The sequence below is a fragment of the Camarhynchus parvulus genome, chromosome 6 (genome assembly GCF_901933205.1).
Source record: "Camarhynchus parvulus chromosome 6, STF_HiC, whole genome shotgun sequence".
In the NCBI taxonomy this organism is placed as follows: domain Eukaryota; kingdom Metazoa; phylum Chordata; class Aves; order Passeriformes; family Thraupidae; genus Camarhynchus; species Camarhynchus parvulus.
This window is the reverse complement of record NC_044576.1, coordinates 3201534-3225782: the sequence shown is the minus strand read 5'-3', so window position 1 is coordinate 3225782 and position 24249 is coordinate 3201534. Positions and strand designations below refer to the sequence as shown.

General features: G+C 50.5%; 1 protein-coding gene across 1 annotated transcript; it reads left to right on the top strand.

Moving 5' to 3' along the window:
• The first annotated feature begins 9006 nt into the window (after window positions 1–9006).
• LOC115904943 (microsomal triglyceride transfer protein-like) lies at window positions 9007–22217 on the top strand. Its single transcript, XM_030950893.1, has 18 exons — window positions 9007–9582; window positions 11279–11457; window positions 12698–12841; window positions 13317–13424; window positions 13965–14081; window positions 14884–15023; window positions 15101–15254; window positions 15819–15976; window positions 16187–16352; window positions 16727–16834; window positions 16948–17160; window positions 17257–17471; window positions 18053–18150; window positions 18812–18933; window positions 19442–19669; window positions 19933–20057; window positions 20244–20414; window positions 21356–22217. The coding sequence occupies exons 1-18, from the start codon at window positions 9516–9518 to the stop codon at window positions 21501–21503; spliced, it is 2661 nt and encodes an 886-aa protein (XP_030806753.1). The 5' UTR covers window positions 9007–9515; the 3' UTR covers window positions 21504–22217.
• Window positions 22218–24249: the final 2032 nt, after the last annotated feature.

Below are 24249 nucleotides of genomic sequence, written 5' to 3'. Positions count from 1 at the left end.
CAGGTGTGAGGGCACACGTCCTGCTCTGCCATGGGCACTGTGTGTGTGTGCTGTGCCCAGGTGTGAGGGCACACGTCCTGCTCGGCCATGGGCACTGTGTGTGTGAGCTGTGCCCAGGTGTGAGGGCACACGTCCTGCTCTGCCATGGGCACTGTGTGTGTGTGCTGTGCCCAGGTGTGAGGGCACACGTCCTGCTCTGCCATGGGCACTGTGTGCTGCTGTGCCCAGCTCTGTGCCCAGGGAGGTGCTGCCATGGGCACAGGCTGTGTGCCCTGCTGTGGGCACGGGGGCTGCATTGCACTCTCAGCTGTGAGTGGGGCTGTGCACAGCTCTGTGCTTGTGAGTGTGCCCAGGTCCTGCAGGTGTGAGCACGGCTCTGTGTGGGACAGGCGTGTGTTGCTGTGTGTGACACTGCACACGCTGCTGTGCTCAGGCTCTCCGTGCCAGCAGGTCCCTGCTTGGGGCCCGTGTGCATTGGCAGGGACCTTGCACAGGTGAGTGTCTGTGCAGCACAGGGGGGCTGCTGGGGCAGGCTGGGTGCACACAGGGGGTGCTGCTGGCAGGTGCCATGGGGCACAGGAGCTCTGTGCAGGTGAGCAGCTCCCTGTGTGTGTGAGCACTGGCTCTGCACGTGTGCTTGTGTGCACTCATGGCTGGGCATGCCCAGGGACATGGCTCTGGGTACACGGCTCCGTGCATCCAGCTGCTGTCCCACCTAGAGAAACAGACCTATATATAGATATTTATATTTACATGTGTGTTTGTGTATGTGTCACTGCCTAGCTCTGCTGGCTGGAGTGGCCTCTGGCTCTCTGTGTACACTCTGTTCTTTTAAGGAGAAGTATCAGTGGTATTGGGGCAGTTTCCTTAAGGACCAACAAGTAAAGTGACACAAGAACTAGAGGACAAGACCAGGTTGGCCCCTGTGTTCACCACCAAGAAGATTCCATAGCCCTGCTGTGGGCAGCAAGCCCATAGGCATGGTAAGGTGGGGGCAAGAAAGGCACCCCAGAGCTCTGTCACTGCTCAGCTGTCCTTTAATACAACAGGGACTAGAAGGCAAGACTGAGTTGGGCTCTGTACTCACCACTAAGATACACCTGCTATAAGTGGCAACCCCATGGGCACGGTAGATGGGGGTAAGAAAGCCAAACCAGACCTCAGTGATCCCATTTTGTCCATTCTTCTCTGGGATCGGTCGTTTCACCGTTCTGGCACATCGCAGCGCGCGTCATTGCCACCCCGGGCATCTGAACCCGAGTCCCTCTGGCTCGGCTGAGCGCAATGCAAACCCCTGCGGTGCCGGCGGGCGCGGGGCTGCCCCGCCTCACCCCGAGCCCCGTGCGGATCCCAGTTCGGCTTTCCCCTCGCTGCCGCCGGGGCTTTCCCCGCTCCCGGGGCTCGGCTTTGCCCGGCGGCTCCGCTTGGCCCCGGGCGAACTCACTCCCCCCCCGTGGCTCCCCCCCTGCGGCGGGGCGAACCCCCGGCATTGGCCGGGAGGGCTCTGACTGCCCCTGGTTACTGAAACCTCACGCACCGTGTCCTAGAACGCCGTAAACATGTGCTGAAATGCTTTTTTAAAGTTCATCTTGAGTTTTTCGTGAGCTCTGATTTCTCTGAGAATTGTTACTGGAGAGATTCAAAGCGGTAAATCCAGCCCATTATTATCATTATCATCATTATCATTATTATCATTATGTGCAGAATAACACAATCTAATTTCTTGAACAGAAATGCTGCTAACATTTACCATATGGTATTACACTAAATACAATCTCTAGAAGCTCCCGGTTTCTTGGGCACTTTGCCAAATTCTACATTGTTGTTTCCTTCGATACAGTTGCACTTTAAAAGGTCTGAGTAAATTTATGGTTCCATAAAATCTGCAGCTACCATGAGTTTTTCTCAATGTTAAATTACATAGGGTCAATGTATTTGTCACACTTCTCTAATCCTCCAGTAAATCCATCAGGCCGTTATTTCAGCCACGCTTGGTTCACATTTTCAGTGCCTTTTGGTATTAATAGCAGCAGACTAAGTTACATTTTGTAGTACCCAGAACTTTTAAGGATATTGATTGTTAGTTCAGTTCTGGTTTATTTGAATATGATTTTAGTGTTGCTAAGATCAAGCAAAGTTAGATCTGAGTGATGTTATGTTTTATTACTCTATTGAGTTAATTTTGTTAAGACTCATTCATGTCGAGGTGGATTTCTGCCAGGTTTGAGCTTTGCTGAGTTTGAATGAGGTCAAGTTTCAGTTTCCTTCCCTTTAAGCCATTTCATGTTCCATTCCAGTTTTATTAAAATCAGTTTTTATTCAGTATTAAAGATGTAACTTTAAGTTCTCTTAAGTGTACCTCTAATGCCGCTGAGGTGACACTGAATTACACTGCAATTAATTTTAAGTCCTGAATTAATTTTGTTTAAATATGTTTGTTTACATTGCAAGATGTGGTTATTTTCTTCAAGAGATAAGACAGATCCAACTGAAACGGCTGTGATGAAACACTGATAAACAGCTGCTTTTGGGATAGAAGATACAGTTTGTTGGGCCCTTGATCTCTCACAGATTGCACAGGTGTCACTGCTGCACTGCCCAACAGGATCATTGACTGGGATCTCTTCTGTTTTATCTTCCACAGATAACACAGGACAGTGGGTGGCTGTTCTACATTATGGCTGTTATCCACTGTAAGCTGTTCAGTGTTTCATTGCAATGGATACAGGAATGCTGGAAGAATATTGTCTCCAATTCCTGAGACAGTCACTGCTGATGTATTGGTTCCATCATGTGAATTCACTCATTTTTATAACAGGCATTATTCACAAGACACCATTACCTTATTTATAGCTGGCTTTTCATGAACTCTGACATATCTTTGTGTGACTATCCACATGACATGGTGTCACTCTGGGATCTCTCTGTTTTGTTCTCCAGCTGCAGATGCATCTCTTTGAACAGGCTGTCTGCAGCCGTTCCCTGCACTGCCTGCTCAGCCTTTAGTCCCTTCTCCTGTTCCAGCAGGGTTGCTGGGCCTTGAGCCAGGGCTGTCTCATGGTTTTCCTGTGTTTCCAGAGTTCCAGGATGAGATCTCTGGGCTCTGTCAAAAGCCTCATCTGAGCTGAGGTCCTGTGGTCTTTCCCGACCCTTTTGTGCCACATCCTCATGGGACAGGGCTGTGACCTGCTGAGGGCAAGGCTGCTCCTGCTCTGTGGGAATCAGACACAGCCCCAGTGATTCTCACAGATGGGGATTTGCCTCAATTCAGCCTCCTAAAATGAGGGGAAATGCAGTTTCCCTCTTCAGTTTCCCTCAACAAAGACCATTCTGGGGGCTTTTGCACATCTTTTTTATCTCTGAAGGTCCCTTCAAATGGAGGCTCCCCCTCGATGGAACTCTTCCAGTGGCACATCAAGAGGTTCCTCTCCAGGGAAGCCCTTTCAGACCAGGGGCAGCCGTGTTTGCTCTCAGTTTGAGCCTTAAGATGATGAAAATGGGGCTCTTTCCCTCAATTCAAACAGCACCATAAAGGGTTTCTCCTTCCATTTCAACATGAAAATCATGGAAAATGGTGATTGCCTGCCTAGTGAGGCACCCAAAATGATGAAAAAGGTGTGTTTTCCATTCAACTGAGACCCTGCAAATCATAGGTAAATGGGGATCCCCCCCAGTTCAAACACAATTACAGAAAAGCTTTCCCCCCCCATTTCAATCCCTTTTCTCCTCATAACCCCCATTTTGGGGTCACTGGGGAGGGACTGGGGGCACTCCCCTTCCTCACTGGTCGCCCCTGGGGCTGCTGCCCCTTGCAGAGTGCTGAGGAGTTCCCTCCCAGCTCCCTGCCAGTGTCCCTCTTCCTGGCAAGCCCCGGCAGGGATGGGGAGAGCACTGGGCAGGAACTGGGAGCACTGTTCCTTCCCAGGGCTCCTGATATCCCTCCCAGTGCTCCTTCCTGCTCACTCCCACTGCTCCCACTCTCCCTCCCAGGTCCCTCCTGGCATTCCCTGTGCTCCCAGTTCCCTGCCAGTGTTCCAGGATCTCTCCCAGTGCTCCCAGCAGCAAAGCCCTGGGGGCACAGCGTGCTCTGCTCTTGAAGAGGCGAGACTTGAGCTGTCAGGAGAGAAAACCCGGCTGGGAAAGCGTTCCCTGCAGAGGAAGGAGTCTCCCCTCTCTGACCACAGAGGGAGCTCAGTCTCCGCTGTTGACTCCAAACCCTTCAAGCTCCGAGCCCGACTGCCCGAAATTGGCTCGGCCCCACTTCCCAGCGCACTGCTCAGAGCTCACACGGCTGAGGGGGCAGTGCAGATTAAATAATTAACGCTCCTGGGCACTGCTTTAGCTCTGAGCTACACACTGTCACACAGGAACAAAACCCCTAACGAGGATGGGTTCCTCTTGCTGGCACAAGAAGAGAAGGAGAAATCTGACAGGAATATTCTTCATCATTCTGCCCAGACTTTGTCAAACCCTCCAGCTCCTGCACTTCGGGAAATAACTAGTGGCTTCTAAGCAGTGACTTTGGTGTCACTGAGCAGGTTACTATGGATTAACCTCACACTGGAAAGCAGCCTTCACACCCTACTGCTCTTGGCATCACCCAAAGAGTTTGGAGGCTGCTGCCTGGTGAGTTCCTGAGTTGTATCTTCCTGGTCAATCTTATCACCCCTTGTTAAATTGTAAAAACATAAATAAAATGCAGGGAGCATTGGCCCAGGGTCTCAGGACTTGCATATCTCTTCCAAAGATAGGGAAAAAAGAGTGTTTGTCCCAAACCACAGAGTTTAAAAAGTTCATGTTATCTACATATATTTTAAAAAGGAAAAGAGGAAGAGTAAAATATCAATTACTGTGCCAGTGGTGCTCCAGCCTATTTCTGCTCTGATCTTTCTCTTCTTGTAGCTTCTCTAAGGATACTTAAAAAACCAGAAACAGAGCAAACAGGCAAAAATAGAAACAAACCAAAACCAACCATTGAATTCAAGCTGAAGGAGAAGCAATCTGGCTGCAGGCCTGTGGCACTCCACTGCCTGAGTTCCAGTAAGGGAGCTCATCCCCTCTGCAGTCCCAAGCCAGATCCCAAAGTCCTGAGCATCAGCTTTTAGCTTTTTGAGCACTGAACTGTAAGAAAAGCTGCTGGGGAGGGCCGTGCTCCAGGCACATCTGTGGCATTTCATCTCTCCAGCTCTCTCAGCTCAGCTCGGGTCTTTTCCTCTCCTTGCTGCGTTTGGCTCATGCATTTCTTGAGGGGCTGGCCCTGCGCTGATCAGAGCATGAACTGACCATCAGACAAACAGCTTCTGGCACTGTGGGTCTGTCCTAAATGGACCATTTCCCAAAGGAATTCCAGTGCCTTAATTTCACTTAAGAGTGGCTTTTAAAGGAACCTGGTTTAATGCACTCCATTTCTAAACAAGGAGTGCACAACACTCCTGCACTCCCTGCCAGGGGCATTCTTTGAGCCTTGGAGAAAGGCTCTAAAGCAGCACAGAGCTTGTTAAGCACCAACAACTTCATCCAAAATTCAAATCTATAGCCACGGCAGAGCCGGACACTAAAAGCTATTTTAAAACTGAATTAAAGAGCAGTTCCATTGCCAATTGACAGCATTAGAAAGGTTTCCTTAGCTGTTGTTGAGATGACAAAGTAAGGGAGAGGATGGAGCATGGAGTGGGGAAAGAAGCAGAAAACCTTCATTTGCACAGTAGGTTTTTAACCATCATGGTCACACCTCAAGGACTTGCAGAAACCATTCTAATCTCAAGAAAGAAAAAGCTTCCTGGGTATTCCTCATTTCCACAAGAGCCTAGGGAAGCCCTCAACAGCAGGAGACTGGGATAACTGCAAGGCTGCTTTCTGGAGCAGAGGGAGCAGAGTGTGCTCAGACCTTCACCCACAGCAGCCAGAAGGTAGAAAAACAAGGATCCAACAAAGGCTTAAGTGGGGAATGGGTTATCAAGGGTTTTATAAGGAAGGAACAAGGGAAAACAAGATCTGGAAGGTGAGAGAGGAAGGAAACAGGGAGGCAGCTGAGGCCTCTTCAGATTCGAAAAGAGAAGAGAAACTAAGGGAGGAGAAGGGAGGAGGAAAGAAAAGACTGGGACTAAATTCTTACTCAGCTGGGGCTGGGTTTAAAGGTAATAGAGAGAAACTGTAGAAAGAGGAGACTTCTTTATAGCAGCAAAGTACTGGGAAAAATTCATATAGAAACTGAGGAATCTCTGTCAGCAGCAGCTCTCTGCAGAGGTCAGGCATCCATTCCCCATGCCAAAGCCAGGCTCAGGAAACTGGGCCAGACAACATCCCCAGGTTGATCCCAGCCCTACTTTCCAGAAATTGCTCAAAAATATAATTGTGCATTAACACAGCAAAGTCTTTTTGTCAGCTTATCAGGCTTTGAGATGCCTCAGATTGAGATGCAAACCCAGCTTCTGTCACTTTGCTATGCTCAGACTTTCCCCCTTTCCCCGACCCAATCTCTTTAGCAAGCACAGTTCATAGGGAGCCAGCCAGACCAGGGGCTTTTCCACAGCTTGTTTCAGGCAGAGGGAAGGAGAAAAATAAAGAAAAAGGAGGACAAAAGGGAGGCTGTCCTGAAAAGTGCAGCCTGGCAACCTCCAGACAATGAAACACAAAGCACTCAGACAGCTCCTTGCAAGTGGGGGGCTCACAGGGCTGGAGGGGAGTAGCTCCTTTTATACATCTCACCACAGCCTCATCCCCAGTGGGGGCTGCTTTCCTCCATGAAATCCATAGGTGTGTGCTTGCATAGGGAACTACTGAACAACTGCCTAAAAAATACAGGTGGGAAAGGGGGCATTTCTGCCTTACAGACCAGCTTAGGTGAGCTGGCTTAAAAATTACAGATATATATATATATATATATACACACACACATATGTATTTGTCTGGTCCAAAACCTGTAAGTATATACTTACATAGCTCCAAATCTTTCACACCCCAAAACTGACTGAGCAAAATTGATTTTTTTTTTCTTAAAATTGTCTGGTTTTTAACCAGTTCACACAAGCACCAGTCACATTCTCCCCTTGCTCCCAGGGCAGGTGATTGGCTGCTTTGCAGGAGTAGAAATCATCTCCTAAGGAGACCACAGCTGAGGCTCATTAGGGTCATTAAAGCTCATTAGGACCCTCAGGTGCTCACTGGTCACACCTGGGGCCTCTTGACCCACACAGCCCCAGGAAATCTCTCTGTTCAGGGATTTTGGAGACTTTTGAGTGCCACCAGTGCAATCATGTGGGAACTGCTCCCTCCCCTTCAGTTTTTCTCTCAGAGGGGAGGGTTGATGGAGCTTGTTGGTAGAGTCAGAGCTTTCCCTGCCACTGCAATGGCAAAAAGGGAGGTGGCAAGGCAAGAGAAGATGCTGGGGATGGGGTGGGGGGACTTTTGGAGCTGAAGGTCATTTAGAAGAGAAGGAAATTGAGGTTTGCAGGCTGTGATGCAGCAGCCCCTGTCGCGTCCTTCCAGGCGAGTGCAGCCTGGCCACCCTTTGCCAAAGTCCAGCCTGATGTCACAGCTCAGGGTGCTGAGGTCCCTGTGTGCCTCTCTGACCTGGGCACGGTGACCTGGGCACGCTGACTGCCCCTGCTCTGCTCTGCTCTGCTCTGCCCGTGGGTTTCAGAGCTGCCACACCAGGTCCTGCAGCCAGAATCCCCCTTGTTGGTCCAGCAGCCAGGTCCCTTCCCTGGACAGAAGTGGGAGCTCACATTTCCCTGGGGTGGCACACGAGGGGCTGGGGGAGCACCCAGGGTTCCAGCAGCGCTGATTTTAGCACCATCCATCTGCCCATAGTGTCTGAAGTTCCATAAGGCACCTTTCCAAGAGCATGGAACCCCAGATGGATTTGAGAAGAATGCTTCACAACGCTTTTAACCCCCTCTGCGTTCTTTTGCTTTATTCTTCTTCACAGGTTCTCTCAGTGACAGAAGGAAGAAGCAGGTTTGGAGAAAGAAAAAACATTTTTTCACATCCTAATCCTGGAAAGTCGTGGCAGCCAGGCTTAAACAACCAACCTGCCAAAGTTCAGTTCCTCTTTGAGGCCTCCTTATCAGCAGGTTTTTTTCACAGGCTATTTCTGTTTGCCTTTCCTGTCCAGGTATTTCATTGAGCTGCAGGCAGCAAACATTCTGGGACCTCACCTTCAGGGCTTAGACCCTCCACAACCACCTCACCCTGAAGTACTTCCTTTCCCCCCATGCTGGATAAAGAACTAAAACTTCCTGTGCTCAGCAGGAAGATTTCATGCTCTGAGTAGTGCTTTGCTCTCACTGCACTGCAGGGCACAGATCCCCCAGAGCCATGGCATGGTTTGTGTTGAAGGAACCTTAAAAATCATCCAGTTCCAACCCCCTGCCATGGGCAGGGACACTTTCTGCTATCTCAGGTTGCTCCAAGTCCTGTCCAGCCTGGCATTGGACACTTCCAGGGATCCAGGGGCAGCCACAGCTGCTCTGCCCATGCCAGGGGGTTGAGAGAAAATGGTCTTTAAGGTCCCTTCCACCTCAAACCATTCTATTGTTCTATAAAAGCTAAATGAAAATACTGAAGAGAAGGATATTTTTCAAGGTAAATATGGGGTATTTGTCCACGAAGACACCACATATGGGAAACCTATAACTGGAATTTTCCCAGGTTTCTCTCAGCTGCATCTGCTCTGGTTTTCTGATCACAGTAATGGCCCAAAAGCCCAGTGGTGATGCAGAGCTGGGAGACTTGCCCTTGAAAATGCCAAAACACCAAAGTCCTGGGGTTTTAATCCCACTGCAATATGCAGATCACTTCCAGAATGACACGTGAAGAGCCCCCCTCTTCCACCCTCCCATTCTTTTAGCAAAAAGCCTTCCCAGGACCCTGAGCTGCATCACCACCCCTTACTGTGGTGTCTTTAGGAAACAATTAAACTCAGCAATCAGAAGGTTCATGCATTAATAAAAATACTGTATAGTTAGTATGGGCCAAGACGTTTAGAGATGGATTTCCCAAGCCCTTTCCCATTTCTTTCTGGTGGAAGCCATGCTCCCCGTCCCCTCCAGCCTGGCCCTTTAAGTAACTTGAGCCTCCGTCTGCAAATCCCAGTCTCCAGCTAAAGGGATGGAAAAGCTGTTTCCCCCTTTCCCCCTTCTGGGTCTTTTCTTTTGAAAGGGACTGTCTTCTATCATGTGATGGGAAGAGAGACATCTCCAAAAGACAGAGCAGCTTTCTGAGCATCCCCGTCCCGTATCAGGACAAACGGACAATTCCTCCTCCCCTCAGTGCTTCTGGCTGCTCTTCTTCTCCCAGCCTTCCTCCCCTCCCGCCTTTTGGCGAACCTCAGCTGATTTCCAAACCCTCCCTGGCTGCTGGGGGTTGGTACAAAGGTTTAATTATTTGCCTTTTCTTGGGTAAGGCGGGGACAGGAGAAGGTCGGGCCCCATCACCCGGCACTGCTGATCTTGGCACTTTTGCTGTGCGGTCCCTCCCTTCCCTGCCTCCCTTCCCCGCTCCTGGAGCCCACCATGGATCCACAGGCAGTTTGGGGATGCTTGTGCCTGCTTTGCTTTTCCCTCCTGAGAGCAGCAAAAGGTAAGAGAGGCTTTGGGCTGGTTTAGGCCCAGGGACTCTACGGGGTCTGGATGTCCAGAGAGGTGAGATGCTCATCCCAGCATTTATCCTCCCAGGCTGCAGCCAAGCAGGGAACAGGGACTGGCAAACTGCACACAGCATGAGCATCTCCTGAGGCTGGGAAAGCTTGGGGATTGTGGAAGTCCTTCCTGGGGGGGTGAGGAAAACCAGAGAGCTGGAGCTTTTTAAACTGCACACAGTGCAGAACTGTAAAAACTCCTCAGTCTGTCTCACAGAGGAAAGCCCCAGGGACTGAGCTGGACTTCCATTGATTCATTTGTTGTTAAAAGCAGCAAAGCTATAAAACATTTCAGAAGTCCAGCAGGTGCATTAAGTTTCCAAGAGAATTTCAAGTGACTTCAGAAAACAGATTTGACTGCTTTTGTCATGGCAAAGGCAATCATCCCCCCTTCAATCACACTTGTATATGAGCAAGAGAAGGGACTTCATATAAGTCTAGAGAAATAAGATTAAAGCAGAGAGTTTTGATCTAAGGCTGTCTCACCAACTTTATTTTGCCTTAGCATAAAGACAGTGATTTAATTAAGTTCCAATGGAAAACTCATAATATGAAGAATTCGGCTTCTTTTCTCCCCTAAAAGTGTTGATTGTACCCCAGTTAATGCCCAGTGCTGAAAAGGCACTGGAGATATCCCTCCTGTCCGTGGGCATGCTCAGGAAACTTCCCTTCAGGATTGAAGTGTGTTTCTTTGGCATTTCTAAAAGTGCCCAATCGTTTTTAAGGCAGGGCTGGAAACACGAGCAGGAATCTGCTGTCAGCCTGGAGATCACCCAAATATCCAAAGCACAGGCACAAATATTTGCCCAGGAAAACCTTCCCATCAGCTAACCTTCCCTGCCAGGGGCTGGAGTGACCCAGGCCATCAGCACCCCTGCAAGTCTGGGTCCCTCTGGGATGGGGGTGATCCATTGTCACCATCGAGTCAGGAACGGGAATGGAAGTGACACAGCTCCATACGGATCAGAAGGCAAAAAACTTACTTTACTACAGTTTCTCATAATATTTATAACCAATATCATTCATCCAGAACCTGATTGGTTCTTAATAACACCTGTCACCCAATTGGTTAATTAAGGAACTGCTGTTGTAGGGGTTTCTCTGATGTGGGTGTAATTAGTATTGGCTCTAAGATGCAGAAGTTTGAACTATTGTTTTATTTTTTTATACTGTATATTATTATGTTTTTAAGAAGCTTGTAACTTTTTTTAGTTTGTTTGATACAGCTTTGACCTTATTGGTTAACTAATTCAAACACTATTACTCTTTGGTAAATAAATCTCTATTACACATTCTATGTTTGCTTAGTAGCAGGTGTAGCAAGTGGAGATAAGAATTGTTTCAATTCTTTCTCTGAGCTTTCTCGCAGCCTTCCCTGGGATAAATGCCTGGGAAGGCCTGTCCCTGCTCTCTGTGGCCAGAGAGCTGCTGCCACAAGGAGCCACCATTCTAAACACCTTATGAAAAACAACTGTTCAAAACACCAGCTGCAAAACCTTAAGATAAGAACTGTTTTAATTCCTTTCTCTGAGCTTCTCACAGCTTTTCCCAGAACGATGCCTGGGGAATTATCCCTTTCTCTCTCTCAGTATCCACAATCCACGGCTGCTTCCCTTCAACACTTCCATCTTTCCCCAGGGAATTTGCTGCCTTCTTTCCAGCCCAGGAGCCTGTATCAGTACCAGTACTCCCTGGCTGTCCAGCTGCAGCACACCTCCACACCATCCCCGTGGGGAGCCCGGCTGCAGGCTGAGGCACTGATCCATCTGCAGCGGCTCTGGAGGGACCCAGGCGGGGACGAGCTGCTCCAGCTGCAGGTGTGTACCAGGGTGTACAGCCATCCCAGCCAGGTGTTCCTGCTGGGAACACCCCAGGAGCTGCAACCCTGTTGGTTTCTCTGGGTCTGTATTGAAGGCACTTGAGACAGTAGTTCATGTTGGGACTCAGGTGTTTATTATTTCTTATCAGTGAAACAGCCTCACTACTGTGAGTTTGGCCGCTGTGGTCACCAATTGTTGCGGTGTTGTGGGTCCCCAGGATGAGGTGAGAGATGAGAACTTGACTCCAAGTTCTTAGAAGGCTGATATTCTATTCTATTCTATTCTATTCTATTCTATTCTATTCTATTCTATTCTATTCTATTCTATTCTATTCTATTCTATTCTATTCTATTCTATTCTAAAACCATACTAAAGAAGGAGAGAAAGGAGACATCAGAAGGCTAGACAAGAATGAATAATAAAAACTCATGACAGTGTCCGACACAGCTGGCTGTGATTGGTCATTAAGTTAAAACAATTCACATGGAACCAATCAAAGATGCACCTGTTGGTGAGAAACCTCCAGACCACATTCCAAGCAATCAGATAATTGTTGTTTACATTTTGTTTCTGAGGCTTCTCAGCTTCTCAGGAGAAAAATCCTGAAGGGATTTTTCAGGAAATATCACAGTGACAGGCAGCTTTTCATTAGCAGGCACAAAATGGCCAACAACCTCTTGGTACAAGGGCTTTTAAGACTAAACTGTCCAATTAAGAGCTGACACCTGGATTATTTTCCCTTTTAACCCAATAACTGATCCCACAGAGCTGCAATGGGGACTTTTCTGCCCAATTACAAAATGCCACCCAAACCCATGGAGAAGGAGGAAGAAGCATCATGAAGAAGAAACCCAGGATGACACCCTGTGCCCTCCATCTTGCTTCCATCCACAACACACTAAAAATCCCAAAACTTAAATTTCTCACCAAGTGATACACCTACACTACTCTCTATAATCCATTGCACACTTTTGTGGGTTCTGGTCTATTCTGGAGTTTAGGAAACTTTCTCCATGGATGAGGGTCAGAGTCAGTGCTCCCCTGGGGGTCAGGGCACCCCAGAGCAGACACAGAAATATTCCCAGTGCTCTGGGTTTCCACACAACCCCTTCCATTTCTAGCCCATGCCAGTTGAAAAATGACCTCTCTGACCAAACCCATTGCCTGCAGGGGAAATGCACCCCAGCTTTGGAGCAGACACTTGGTCACTGCTTTCTGCCATCTTCTGCTGTTGTAGATCCGTGACCTGAAGGCCCAACACCAGCCAGAAGAGGAGAGGAGCCAGGACAGCACTGGAGGTTCCCCTGTAGAAGTTGCCCTGAGCCCAGAGGCACAGGCAGAGCTCCAGCAGCCAGTGTTCATCTCCTGGAACAGTGGGAAGGTCAGCTGGGCACCTCCTGGGCTTGTTTGTGCCCTCTGCAAAGCATTCCTGTCCTCATCCTAAATTTTCTGGGCTATGGAGCCCATAGGAGCTCCTGCTCCACCTCTGATTTCAGAGCAGAAGGAACTGGACAGAGTGGCCAGTGTTGGACCCTACAAGGAGTCCCATGCTCCAGAAGGACTCAGCTGGAGCTGCAGAATCCCATGTTACAGCTCTTCAGCCCTAACCATGGGATATCAGCTCCTTTCTGGCCTTCTCCTCTGAGGCTGTGGAACCCCAGGGTGGGAAGGAAAGGGAAATTTTGTGTTCTTGCATTCACAGACCTCATGCTGTTGAGGGATAAGGGCCTCCTTGAGAAAATCCCTCAGGTGTCTGCAGGGTGTTCTCATGCTCCCTTTAGTCAGGGAAGGAGCAGGGAGCCTGCAGGGACCCCAGAGATGTCCCCTCAGCCAGGCACCCCCTCCTGCCCTCCCAGGTCAAAGCCTTCTATGGGAATGAAGCAGAAAACATCCTGATCTCCAACCTGAAACGAGGCATCACCAGCCTGTTCCAGCTTCAGCCCCACGCCGGCACCACAGTGGAGGTAGGTCCAGAGCTGGGACCCAAATCCAGAGATGCACCAGGAGAGCTGGCCCTGGAGCCCAGCCAGCCCACGAGCTTCAGCAGAGGGGGCAGAATTCAGGATAAATAACACTGGGTCTGCTGCTCCAACCAGGCTGTGAGCAAGGATGACTCTTGGAAAGGCAGAAGACTTAAAATAAAGTAATTTTCAGCAATTGGCACCCCTTACAAAATCACAGCCTTTCCCTGGACAGTAGGAACAGCAGAGGAAAAACTCCACAAGCATTCCTGCCAACAGGATTTGCTTTGCCAGCAGCCAGCTGGAGTGACCTGTGAGCAGCATGAAATAACCTCAGAAATAACCTCACAGAGATGCTTAATTAAATCTTAATTTAGAGCCTGAATTTGAAAGAGGCCTGGATGGAGCTGGAGCTACCCAACCAAACTCTGATTTGTCTCACTTTCTAGATTTTAGCTGCTGTTCTCTTTGCCAGGTTGGCCTCTGTGTCTGTCCCCTCCACAGAGTGTTTAATACTCGTGGTCACTCCCGTTTGTGTTTCAGGAAGATGCCTCTGGAAGCTGCCAGGTCACCTACACCGTGTCCAACCATTCCATCACCAAGACCAAAGATCTGCTCAGCTGCTCGAAGCCAAAGTCTGGATTCACCTCCATGAACAAAGCAAGTGCATTGCTCTCACTGTGGGGGGCTCAGCAGGGCCACCCCTAAAATCCTTTTGCAGGTGGGCTTGGATTCCCATTCCCAGCTGGCTTCAGCCTTCTGCACCAGCTTGGGATGGGACTCTTAGAGCCATCCCCAAAGTGGGATGCACCAACATCCCTCAGGAGGGTCTTGAGGTGGGAAGGAGCAGCAAAGGTGCTCTGGGTCACCCCATCCCCGCTGTTGTTGTCAGTTCTGAGCTGTCAGCTGATCCTGCTTGGGAAGCTGGAGATGCAGGGATGTTTTCTGGCTCTCAGACTCGTTGCATGAGGGATTAGCTTGACAGGACTGTTTTGCTGAAAGCAGTAGCCTGTGCTCAGCCCTGACATAAACAGATGAAACCCATGGGTCTTAACGCAGTCATACCTGCCTTAAACCAAAATTTAAAGGTTTTTTTGAAAATATACCAATTCTACTGAATTCAATATAAAAATGGACATTCCCATGGAGACCCCGGGGGCCCTGGCAGGTCTCTCAACACCTCCTTGTTGTGCAAGTCCCTGTGGTGTCACCACTCTGTGTACCTGCATCAGCCGTGGCTGGGAGCATCCCCTTGCTGGTCCTCACCCGCTGTTGCCTTCTCCCACATCTGGGAAGAAGGTGGGCTCTTATGGATTTTCCTTTCCTACATTTTGCAAGCGAAGTAGGTGACTTTGTGGGCTGGAAAGTTCTTTCTCTGCTCATGTAAAGAGAGAAATCTCCTGGGAAGAGAGCAAGGGAATAAAAAGGTTGCTTTTTTTCTCATTGCCTTTCCTTTCCCAAGATTTTTGGAGTGGAGTGGCAGCCCTCCAGCAGAAGCCAGTACGTGGTGAGGGACAGCCTGCTCCAGTCAGTCCTGGCAGAGGAAAGCCACCTGGTGGCTCCAGCCCTGAGATCACGCTCTGGCATCAAAATCACCTCAAGGTGAGGGATGATCCCAACCACTGGCCCTGGAGGGTGGAAATCACAAAACTTCCCATTGACTGTTTCTCCCTTTGCAGGCAGCAGCTCCAGCTGGTGTCTCCTGCAACGCCTGGGCTGGCAGAGGTGTCTGGACAAAGCCTTGAGGATGTGCTGGCTGGCATGGGGGCACGGCCCCAGCCCCTGGGCATGGCCAGCCTGCCCTTCAGGAGGCTCTGCACCCACTGCCCGACGGTCAGTGATGCTGCTGAGCCCCAGAACTCTCCCTCAAGCTCTCCCTCAGGCTGGGCACTCGTGGGGTTTGGGGTTAAAGCCCAGTGGTGCTTTTGGAGGGGTTGGTTTGGTGTAAAGGTTACCCTGTGATAAAAGAGGCTAAATCCTGTGGCGGTGTTCACAGGGGTTCTTGGATGAGGGAGGAGACAAGGATCTGACTCCGTGTTTCAGAAGGCTTGATTTATTATTTTATCATATATATTACATTCAAACTAAACTAAAAGAATAGAAGAAAAGGTTTTCATCAGAAGGCTAGCTAAGAATAGAATAGCAAAGAATGATAATAAAGGTTTGTGGCTTGGCTCTCTGTCCAAGACAGCTGGACTGTGATTGGCCATTAATTAGAAACAAACAACATGGGCCAATCACAGATGCACCTGTTGCATTCCACAGCAGCAGATAATCAATGTTTACATTCTGTTCCTGAGGCCTCTCAGCTGCTCAGGAGGAAAAATCCTAAGGAAAGGATTTTTCATGAAAAGATGTCTGCGACAAAATCCCCCCTAACCTACCTCGCCTTTGCAGCTGAGAGCCTTCCTGCAGGCTTTTGACAGGCAGAGAGTCAGAACAGACACCTCGAAGGCGGCGACAGCCTGGCAGTTCCAGAGGTTCATCCAGATGTTTCGCAGTGCCAAGAAGAGCGATGTCCTGCAGCTGCTGAGGAGAGCCCCCGAGGAGGCGCGGTGAGAACCCCTGGAGCTGTGTCTCCAAAATTCCGAGCCCTGGACAAGACAGCTAGGGCTGGTTGGTGCTGCTCCATGCAGCGTCCCTGCTCCAGGCAGCCACCCTGGCTAGTGGCAGTGTTCTCTGGCTTCTCCTAATGCCCGTCCTGCCCGAGCCCTGCAGGGTTTCTGTGGGCTCTGCCTCTGCTGACTTCCCTCCTCCTGCTCCAGCCCCTTCCTGCTGGAGGCAGCCGTGGCCGCACAGTCGGTGGGTTCCTTGGCAGCGCTCTCAGACTTCCTGGATTTCAGCCAGGAGCCCAAATCCCTCCTGGAGAAGTTTCTCTACGCAGCAGCTTTCTCTCCCCGGCCTTCAGGAGAGCTCCTCCAGCTCGTCCTGGTGAGTGTGGACATCTCCCTCTCTTCCCCGTCCTGGCATGGATCCACACACCATGGAACAAGGGAAACCTTTCTGTAGAAATTGATTTTCCTGCTCGTGGGATTGTTTCATGTGCATTTAATGGGACACTGGTGATGGGAGTAGATGCTTCCCAGAGGAGAAGAATTCAGCAGAAGATGCTTTGTATCAGTGCATTAAAGAGAATATAATCTCAATTTAGAGCTACAGCATTTTATCCAATTAAATCATGCATGGCCTCCTTCAAGGCAGGTAAGAGATAGTTTTGCTTGAGATAGGTAAAGCATACACCTTCTCTTTTTTTTTTTCCTCATTTCTGTTTTCCTGCTTCCTGTTACCCCTTTCCTGATGCCCAGGACAAGCTGGATGGGAGGCAGCTGGCCCCTGAGGTCTGGGAGACAGGAATAATTGCCGTGGGCTCTCTGGTGGGCAAGCTGTGCCAGCAGAAGCTCTGTGGGCTGCAGGTGGGTCCTCTGCAACCCCTCACACTTGGCTTTTTGGGACACCCCCCCAATTCCAGGGGTGCCCAGAATGTCTCCTGTCCCTCACCTCCCCTTCTCCTGCAAATCCCGAGCAGGTGGTGGAGCGTGGGGTGGAAACCATCCTCAGGGGGCTCGGAGGTGCCCGGGAGGAGCCCAGGGTGGTGGTTTCCCTGCTGGCCCTGGGGAATGCAAGGCTCCCTGAGTCCATCCCCACGCTCCTGGAGCACGCTGAGCACGGTCCCACGGCTGTCACCGCCGCAGCCACCTCTGCCCTGCAGCGATTCCCCGCTGCCCACATCTCCAGCAAGGTAGGACAGGAGCTTGTGAGGCTTGGTGCTCCCCTCTCCACTCAAAGCCAAGCTGCTGGGGTGCACTTCACTCTTTTAATTACCCCTTGTCATCAGGTGAAGCAAGTGATGAGGAGGATTTTCCACCAGAAGAGGAAGAGTTATGACAAAACCTGTCGCCTGGCAGCTGCAGAAATCCTCCTGGACAACCACCCCCTGCCCATGGATGTCATCAACATCCTGCTGGCCACCACTGAGATGGACACAGAGGTGGCCACGTTTCTGCTGCTGAAAGTGCAGAGCAGCCTGCACGACCATCACCACCTGGCAAGGTGGGGCTGGAGGGCACAGGGGCATCTTCCCTCTGCTCTGCATCACCTTTTCCTCCTCCTCCTCCTCAATCCAGCTCTGGGGTTTGGACCAACAGGTCTTTAAAATGTGCTAGCATCCCTTAGTGGGGCTGCCTGGACATTCCTGGAGTAACAAAAGGGGTGCAGATGTCACACAGCCAGGTGAAACCTGACTTTCCTTGTCATCCTGCCCCGTGGCAGCAGGAGCAGGCTTGTGGCTTCAGCAGAGTCCTTGCAGGCTGAAGCTCTGGCTCCCAGGGCAGTGCACAATTTGTGCCTGCAATAATCTTCCTGTCTGCACAGAACAAACCAAGCACTCATGTTTTTCAGAGCTAAGCAAAAGTTGCACACAAATATCTGCCTGGTTTATCCCAATAAGCCAGAGGAAAATGAAACTCCAGGGTAGCCCACATCTAATGCTTTCATTTTTTACTCACGCTGCTTTGGGCAGTCAGCAACCATGAGAACCACTTTGGCAAATTCTATTTCCTTCTGTAGGGACCACTGACCTCTTGCCTTCCCTCCCTCCCCGTGCTGACAAATCCTTTCCCTCTCTTTTCCAGGAAGATACTGAAAGAAATCATGGGAGACCCACGGATAAACAATTACAACTTCTTCTCCAAAGCTGGCATCTCCTCTTCTTTCTCAGGACCCCTGGCAGGTGACAGCACAGAGGACACCTTGGTCCCCTCAGAGGGTTAAAGATGGGGTTGGTGGGAAAAAGCAGCTTCCAGAGGAGGATCCAGGTCTGTAGAATGCCCCAAAATCTCAGGGAGGTTTCTGAGACCGTCCCCCCCAGTACCAGAGATAGGAACATGCCCTTCTCTAACACAAACTTCTCCCAAATCCTGAAAGAGAAGCTTCAGCTGGAAATGAAACCAACAGCAGATTGCTGGAAGGCATTTCTGTGCTTTCCCTGACAAGATATTTCACTCCATTCCTCAGTTCCTTTAGTATTTTTAATAAGATCTTCAGAGAGGACGATTCTTGCACTGAGATTTAAAAGAAAGAATCAAACTTTAGACAGTGCAAAAAGCAGCACTTGCTAAATGTCTGCTGACTTCTTCACCCCTCATTTCTGTGCCCCTTCAAATTAGCTCAGTCTGGCCTTGCAGAGGGTCAGTGAAGGTGGAATAGCCAGGGAATAACAAAAAAAAACCCAGCTTTGCAATGCTGAATCAATTGAGTGTTGCAAGAACGAAAGGAGAAGATGCAGAGTGGTACCACAGGTTTGGGTTGGAGGGGACCCTAAAGGTCGTCCTGCTAGCACCCCCTTCCACCAGACACCCAGGGGTGCTCATGGGCATCTCTCTGCCCTTCAGTCACCCAGGACCTGACTTCCACTTTTGGGCTGGACCTGCTGTTTTTGGAGGGTGGATTCCTGAGGAAGAGCGTCTCCCACTTCTCCCTGCTCAGCCACGGCCAGCGCCTTCGTGCAGCTCAGGTGCCACTGACAGAGGGGCTGGGGGCTGCAGGGGGGGTGACAGCACAGCCCAGGGGTGCCACTGCTGTCCCTGTGTCCCCTCTTAACCTCCTTGTGGTGCTTCACCTCTGCGCTCAGCACGTCCTGCATCCAAAAAAGGCAAATTCCCAAATCACCCGTGTGAAACCAGACACCTCTGCTCTGGAGAAGGGAGCCCCCTGCCCCCCCAAAAACCAGAGGATGCCTCACTGGCACCTCAGGGATGGCTTGGATGTCACACTGGCACCTCAGGGTGCTCAGGGATCATTGGATGTCTCACTGGTACCTCAGGGTGCTCAGGGATGGTTTGGATGCCTCACTGGTACCTCAGGGTGCTCAGGGATCATTGGATGCCTCACTGGTACCTCGGGGTGCTCAGGGAGGGTTTGGGTGCCTCACTGGTACCTCAGGGTGCTCAGGGATGCCTTGGATGCCTCACCCAAGTCGCTCCATCACTGATGTCCTGCTCCTGTCCACTTCTGTCTTCCAGGTCACCTTTGAAGCACAAGGGATGGAGTCGATGATGGGAGAAAACCTCTCAGAAGGGGAGGAGGAGCCGGAGCTCATGGCTGGGATGGCAGCCACCTTCTTTGACGTCCAGCTGCGGCCAGTTGTCTTCTTCCAGGGATACACAGACCTGATGGCCAAGGTCCTGCTGAGCACTGCAGAGCCCACCAGCGTGGTCAGGGGGAACCTCCTGCTCATGGACCATCACCAGGTAGTGGATGGGGAGGGAGCAGTGGCCTGTCTGCACACCACACCCCAAATGAGCCTGTGGATGTTGCACACCACAGACACAGATCCCAGAGCGAGGTGGCACTGCCAGATGTGTCTTGGGGTTGCTAAAGCAGTGGGATGGCTTGTTCTGCCATGGGAGACCCGTGGCTGGAGGTGCAGGGTTGGGATGGACGTTCCCAGCAGCCACAAGGCCCTGCTGGTGTCAGCACTCATCCAGGAAGCTCTGCCTTTTCCATCTTCCAGGTCATTCCTCTGCAGTCTGGCCTCCAAGTGACCCTCAAACTGCAGGGTGGGCTGGGGCTGGACATTTCAGCTGACATGGACGTGAGCATTTGGGAGCAGGAACTGAAAACCAGCGTCAATGCCAGGTCAGCCTGGCTCTGGGAATGGGGGGCAAGGGTGGATTTGCACAGCTCCCTGCTCCTCTCCTGGTGGGCCCAGCCTTTCCTGGTGCTTACACAGACATTTTCCATGGCCAGACCTCCATGGAGTTGTCTGGTGCCCAGCTCAGGCCATTGCTCCGTGACCAGACCCTACGTGCTTCTCTCTCCCAGGGGAAGCCTTGCCATGGATTTCCAGGCAGAACTAGATTCCCCTTTGCTCCAGGCCACCCTGAGGAGCCAGACGGAGGTGGAGACCTCCATCCACTTCGACACCAAGCTGAGGTTTTCCAGCAGCCCCGTGCTCATGTGCCTGCAGCTGAGAGAGGAGCAGGTCCCATACAGGTAGCACCAGATCCTGCAGAAACATCCTGGTGGGCTTGAGAGAAAGGAGGGAAGAGAAGAGGATCAGTGGTTGCACTTATTGGGTGGGAATAGGTAGGGATGAGGGAAGGGCACCACAAGTTCCTGATATGGGTGGAAGCATCATCTGTGACGGTGTTCACAGGGGTTCTTGGGTGAGGGAGGAGACAAGGATCTGACTCCATGTTTCAGAAGGCTTGATTTATTATTTTTTCATATACATTACATTAAAACTATACTAAAAGAGTAGAAGAAATCGTTTCATCAGAAGGCTAGCTAAGAATAGAAAAGGAAGAAATGATAACAAAGGCAGCTGTCTCAGACTGTCTGTCCAAGCCAGCTGACTGTGATTGGCCATTAATTACAAACATCCAACATGGGCCAATCACAGATGCACCTGTTGCATTCCACAGCAACAGATAACCATTGTTTACATTTTGTTCCTGAGGCCTCTCAGCTTCTCAGGAGGAAAAATCCTAAGGAAAGGATTTTTCATGAAAAGATGTCTGCGACAATGCTCCATAAGTGTTGCTCTGATTCTTTAAGGCTTTCTAAGCCTTCTGATGTTGACATTCTTGTAGCGGACTTTCTCACACACTTTCTGTAAATAACTTATTGTTCTGCATTCTTTCATAGAAGAGGAGAAATTTGATAGACTGTTAGTTTGTCCAGTGTCATTGGAGAGGTGGCGCTTTCACCCTCCAATCCACTGTCACTTTTAGAAAACTATAAATGTTGGAGTCAGAAAATAAACTTCCCTTTCCTTCACCCTGAGAGCAGCGGTGTGTGCGCTCGTGCTGTTTCGTGTGCTACAGCGACACACGAGACCATCAGGAGATGGTGACTGGTCTGGGAGGAGAAGGATGAGATCCACCACCCCCACCAGAGGCTCCTGACCACGCTGCTGTCCCTTTGTCCCACAGGAAAGTCCTCACAGTGTCCCAGACTGCCGGGAGCCGGAGCAGCACCACTCGGAGAGGCCGGCGTGGCGCCGTGCCCGGCAGGGAATTTGCCCTGCACCAAACCAACTCCAAGGTCTGCAACCTCCTGCTGGCCGCAGAAAAGGAATAAAGAGTCAGAGCACCTGGGGATTCTCCTCCACAACCACCTTTGAATGAGGAAAATGCTGCAATAAGGACATCAGAAGGATGATGAGGAAGGACAAGAGGAGCTGCTGAAGAACAGACACACCCCGTGCCTCCAAACCTGCCCGCACACCCCAAGGGCTGAGATTTCCCTCTCCTGGACTCCTCCCCTTCATGGGCAGGGTCTTGCTGGAAGCCAAGCTTTTCCTCATGAAAAACAGCCTTGTTTTGCAAGTGGATGAGTTTCTGAGAGCCCAAGAAACCCTCCTGGAGGACTGCATCCCAAAATGCTGAGTTTTCTCCCTGTTTGTCAAAGCTGTCAGGAGGGGACACATCTGCAGCCAGCTGGAAGTCCCCAATGCAGGGAATAAATGACCTTTCTTGCCCAAGCTGAATTGTTGTCATCCACCACCAGAGGGAGGCTGGTGAGGAAAAAGCAGCATTTCTCCATTTTCCTTCCTGATAATAATGCGCCTTGGGAAGTATTTTTAGCCCTTTTTTTCGTGGTGTGTGTGCTACAAAACAAATTTTTGGGAAAGAAAAGAGGCATATGGAGTATATACTCTTTTTTTAATTATGAGCCTGAAATGTTAGCACTGAGTCTCCTGGTTCAGGGGAGGAGACTTGCCTGCTTTTCCATCTGGAGACACGAATTAAAAGGGCTTTGGTTATGTACAGGAATAAATGCCCTGTACTTTCATATTGTCTCTGTTTGACTCATAACTTTCCTGGACACATGGAAGGGCAGCAGGGGGAGGCACTTGCAGCAAGAACCTGCTCTCTAGGTCTGCATTTAGGGCGCTCCCTTTCCTCTTCCTCCTCCTCTAGAGATTGACAAAGGCAGATTTGTCATCCAGCTGATATTTACCCCAAATCAGCTGAGCTTCCAGTCCCAAAGGATACCTGTCCTGCCAGAGGGACCAGGTCCTGTAGCTGGGATTGGAGTTGGGAATGTGTTTCCAGACCCTTTGGAAAGGATGAAAACATCTGAATGCAGATTTCACTGGTTTGCATTGCTGCTGGCAGCTTTGCTGTCCTGCTGAGCCACTGAATCCCAACGTTTTCCAAGCCTTCCCACGGATTTTTTTCCCCCCATCCTGGTTAGATGCTCAAACAGCAATGAAGGACCATGGGCCATTTGATAAAGTCCCCCATTTCCTTGGCAATGGCTCCAAACCCTCCCAGAAGGGACCTTTCAGCCCCAGGTCCCCAGTAAAGGTGACATTGTGCCTGCAGAGCTGGAATGGAATCCCCTCAGTTTAGGTGGGCAGAAAGGGACCTGGATGTGAATTTATTTTATCCAGCCTGTTCCAGTGCTTGACAGCCCTCTCCATGAAGAAGTTTTCTCTCATTTCCAGCCCCCCCTGGCCCAGCTTGAGGCCCTTTCCCCTTGTCCTGTCCCTGTTCCCTGGCAGCACAGCCCGACCCCCCCTGGCTGTCCCCTCCTGGCAGGGAGTTGTGCAGAGCCACAAGGTCCCCCTGAGCCTCCTTTGCTCCAGGCTGAGCCCCTTGCCAGCTCCCTCAGTGTCCAGGTTTGGAAAGACAGGAGTGTGCTAAGGAAGGCAGGAGCCTCCCCTGGAATGGAGAATGCAAACCCTCCCCACCCCTCCGAATTGCAATAATTTTAAATTAAGGGGCTCTCAGGCAAAAATATGAGAGCAGGAAATAACAGTCCTTTAAAAGGGAAAAAAATAAAAGGATAAAATAAACAATGCAGTCCACTAGAACAACACTGACAGAGTCAGAACCCAACCTGACACCCTGTGGGTCAGGGTGTTGGTGGCAGTCCAATTGGAAATGAAGTATCAGGTGTGGTTCTGTTGGAGCAAGGGGATCCTGTAGAGAAGGATGTATTCTTCCTCTGGAGATCCAGTGGAGGAAGAGGCAGCTGCTGTTCCTCTGGGGAATCCCATGCAGAAAGCCGTGCTGGTGCCTCAAAAACCTCTGGATTATATCTGGGTAGCAATGCTTGGCTCCTCCCTCTGGGCTCACATCTCCCAATGGGATGCTGTAGTTCTTATCAATCATGCAGTGACATTCAATAGTCTGTTATCAGCAATGTCCCCTCCCCAGGGAGGTGTGAATGTGCTCACTCAAAGGCAAACTGCCCACTTGACAAAGGCAATCTGCCATGCAGATGGTAATGGAAAACATCTTGCATGCAATTTTCAACACTCAGCCTCCCAGAGAGTCCCTCCATCCAGCAGCGAGGGAAAGGGACAATCGGGGGGTTGGAGTGCCAGCTGTGACTGCTGGTGCGGACCCCCCAGGACAGCCGCTGTCCATCCATCTCCCAGGGATGTCGCCCCTCCGGGAGCCGCTTTCCGTGCGGAGCTGCAGAGCAGCAGTGACCTCCAGCGGCTGCAGCCGCATCCCAAAATCCCAACCGCTCCCTCCGGCTCCCGGGGATGTCCCACAAGCGGCACACGAGCTCCAGGGCCCTTCTGCTGCTGACCCCGGGCAGCCCTCACCCCTCTGAGCCGGGTTTGGGGTGGCAATGCCGTCCCCTCCTGGCCTCAGGTGTCACCTTTAGCTCAGATGTGACATCCACACACGTGATCGGGGTCTAAAAATAAATAAGTTTTTTATTCTGCGTGTTCTCCAGCTTCTATACTCTTAACAAAGCGGGATCTTAAGTCATTAACTACATCACAATAATTTATTGTATTCGTTGGTGCAAAGAAATTAACGTCAATGTAATTGGTAAAAGTTTTAGAGAAATTTAATCAGGC

Excerpts from the sequence above, each read along its gene's own strand:
- LOC115904943 (XM_030950893.1), top strand. The coding sequence starts at position 9,516 with ATGGATCCACAGGCAGTTTGGGGATGCTTGTGCCTGCTTTGCTTTTCC. Across the intron at positions 11,458-12,697 it reads ACGAGCTGCTCCAGCTGCAG|ATCCGTGACCTGAAGGCCCA; the intron begins GTGTGTACCAGG and ends CTGCTGTTGTAG. Across the intron at positions 14,082-14,883 it reads GATTCACCTCCATGAACAAA|ATTTTTGGAGTGGAGTGGCA; the intron begins GCAAGTGCATTG and ends TCCTTTCCCAAG.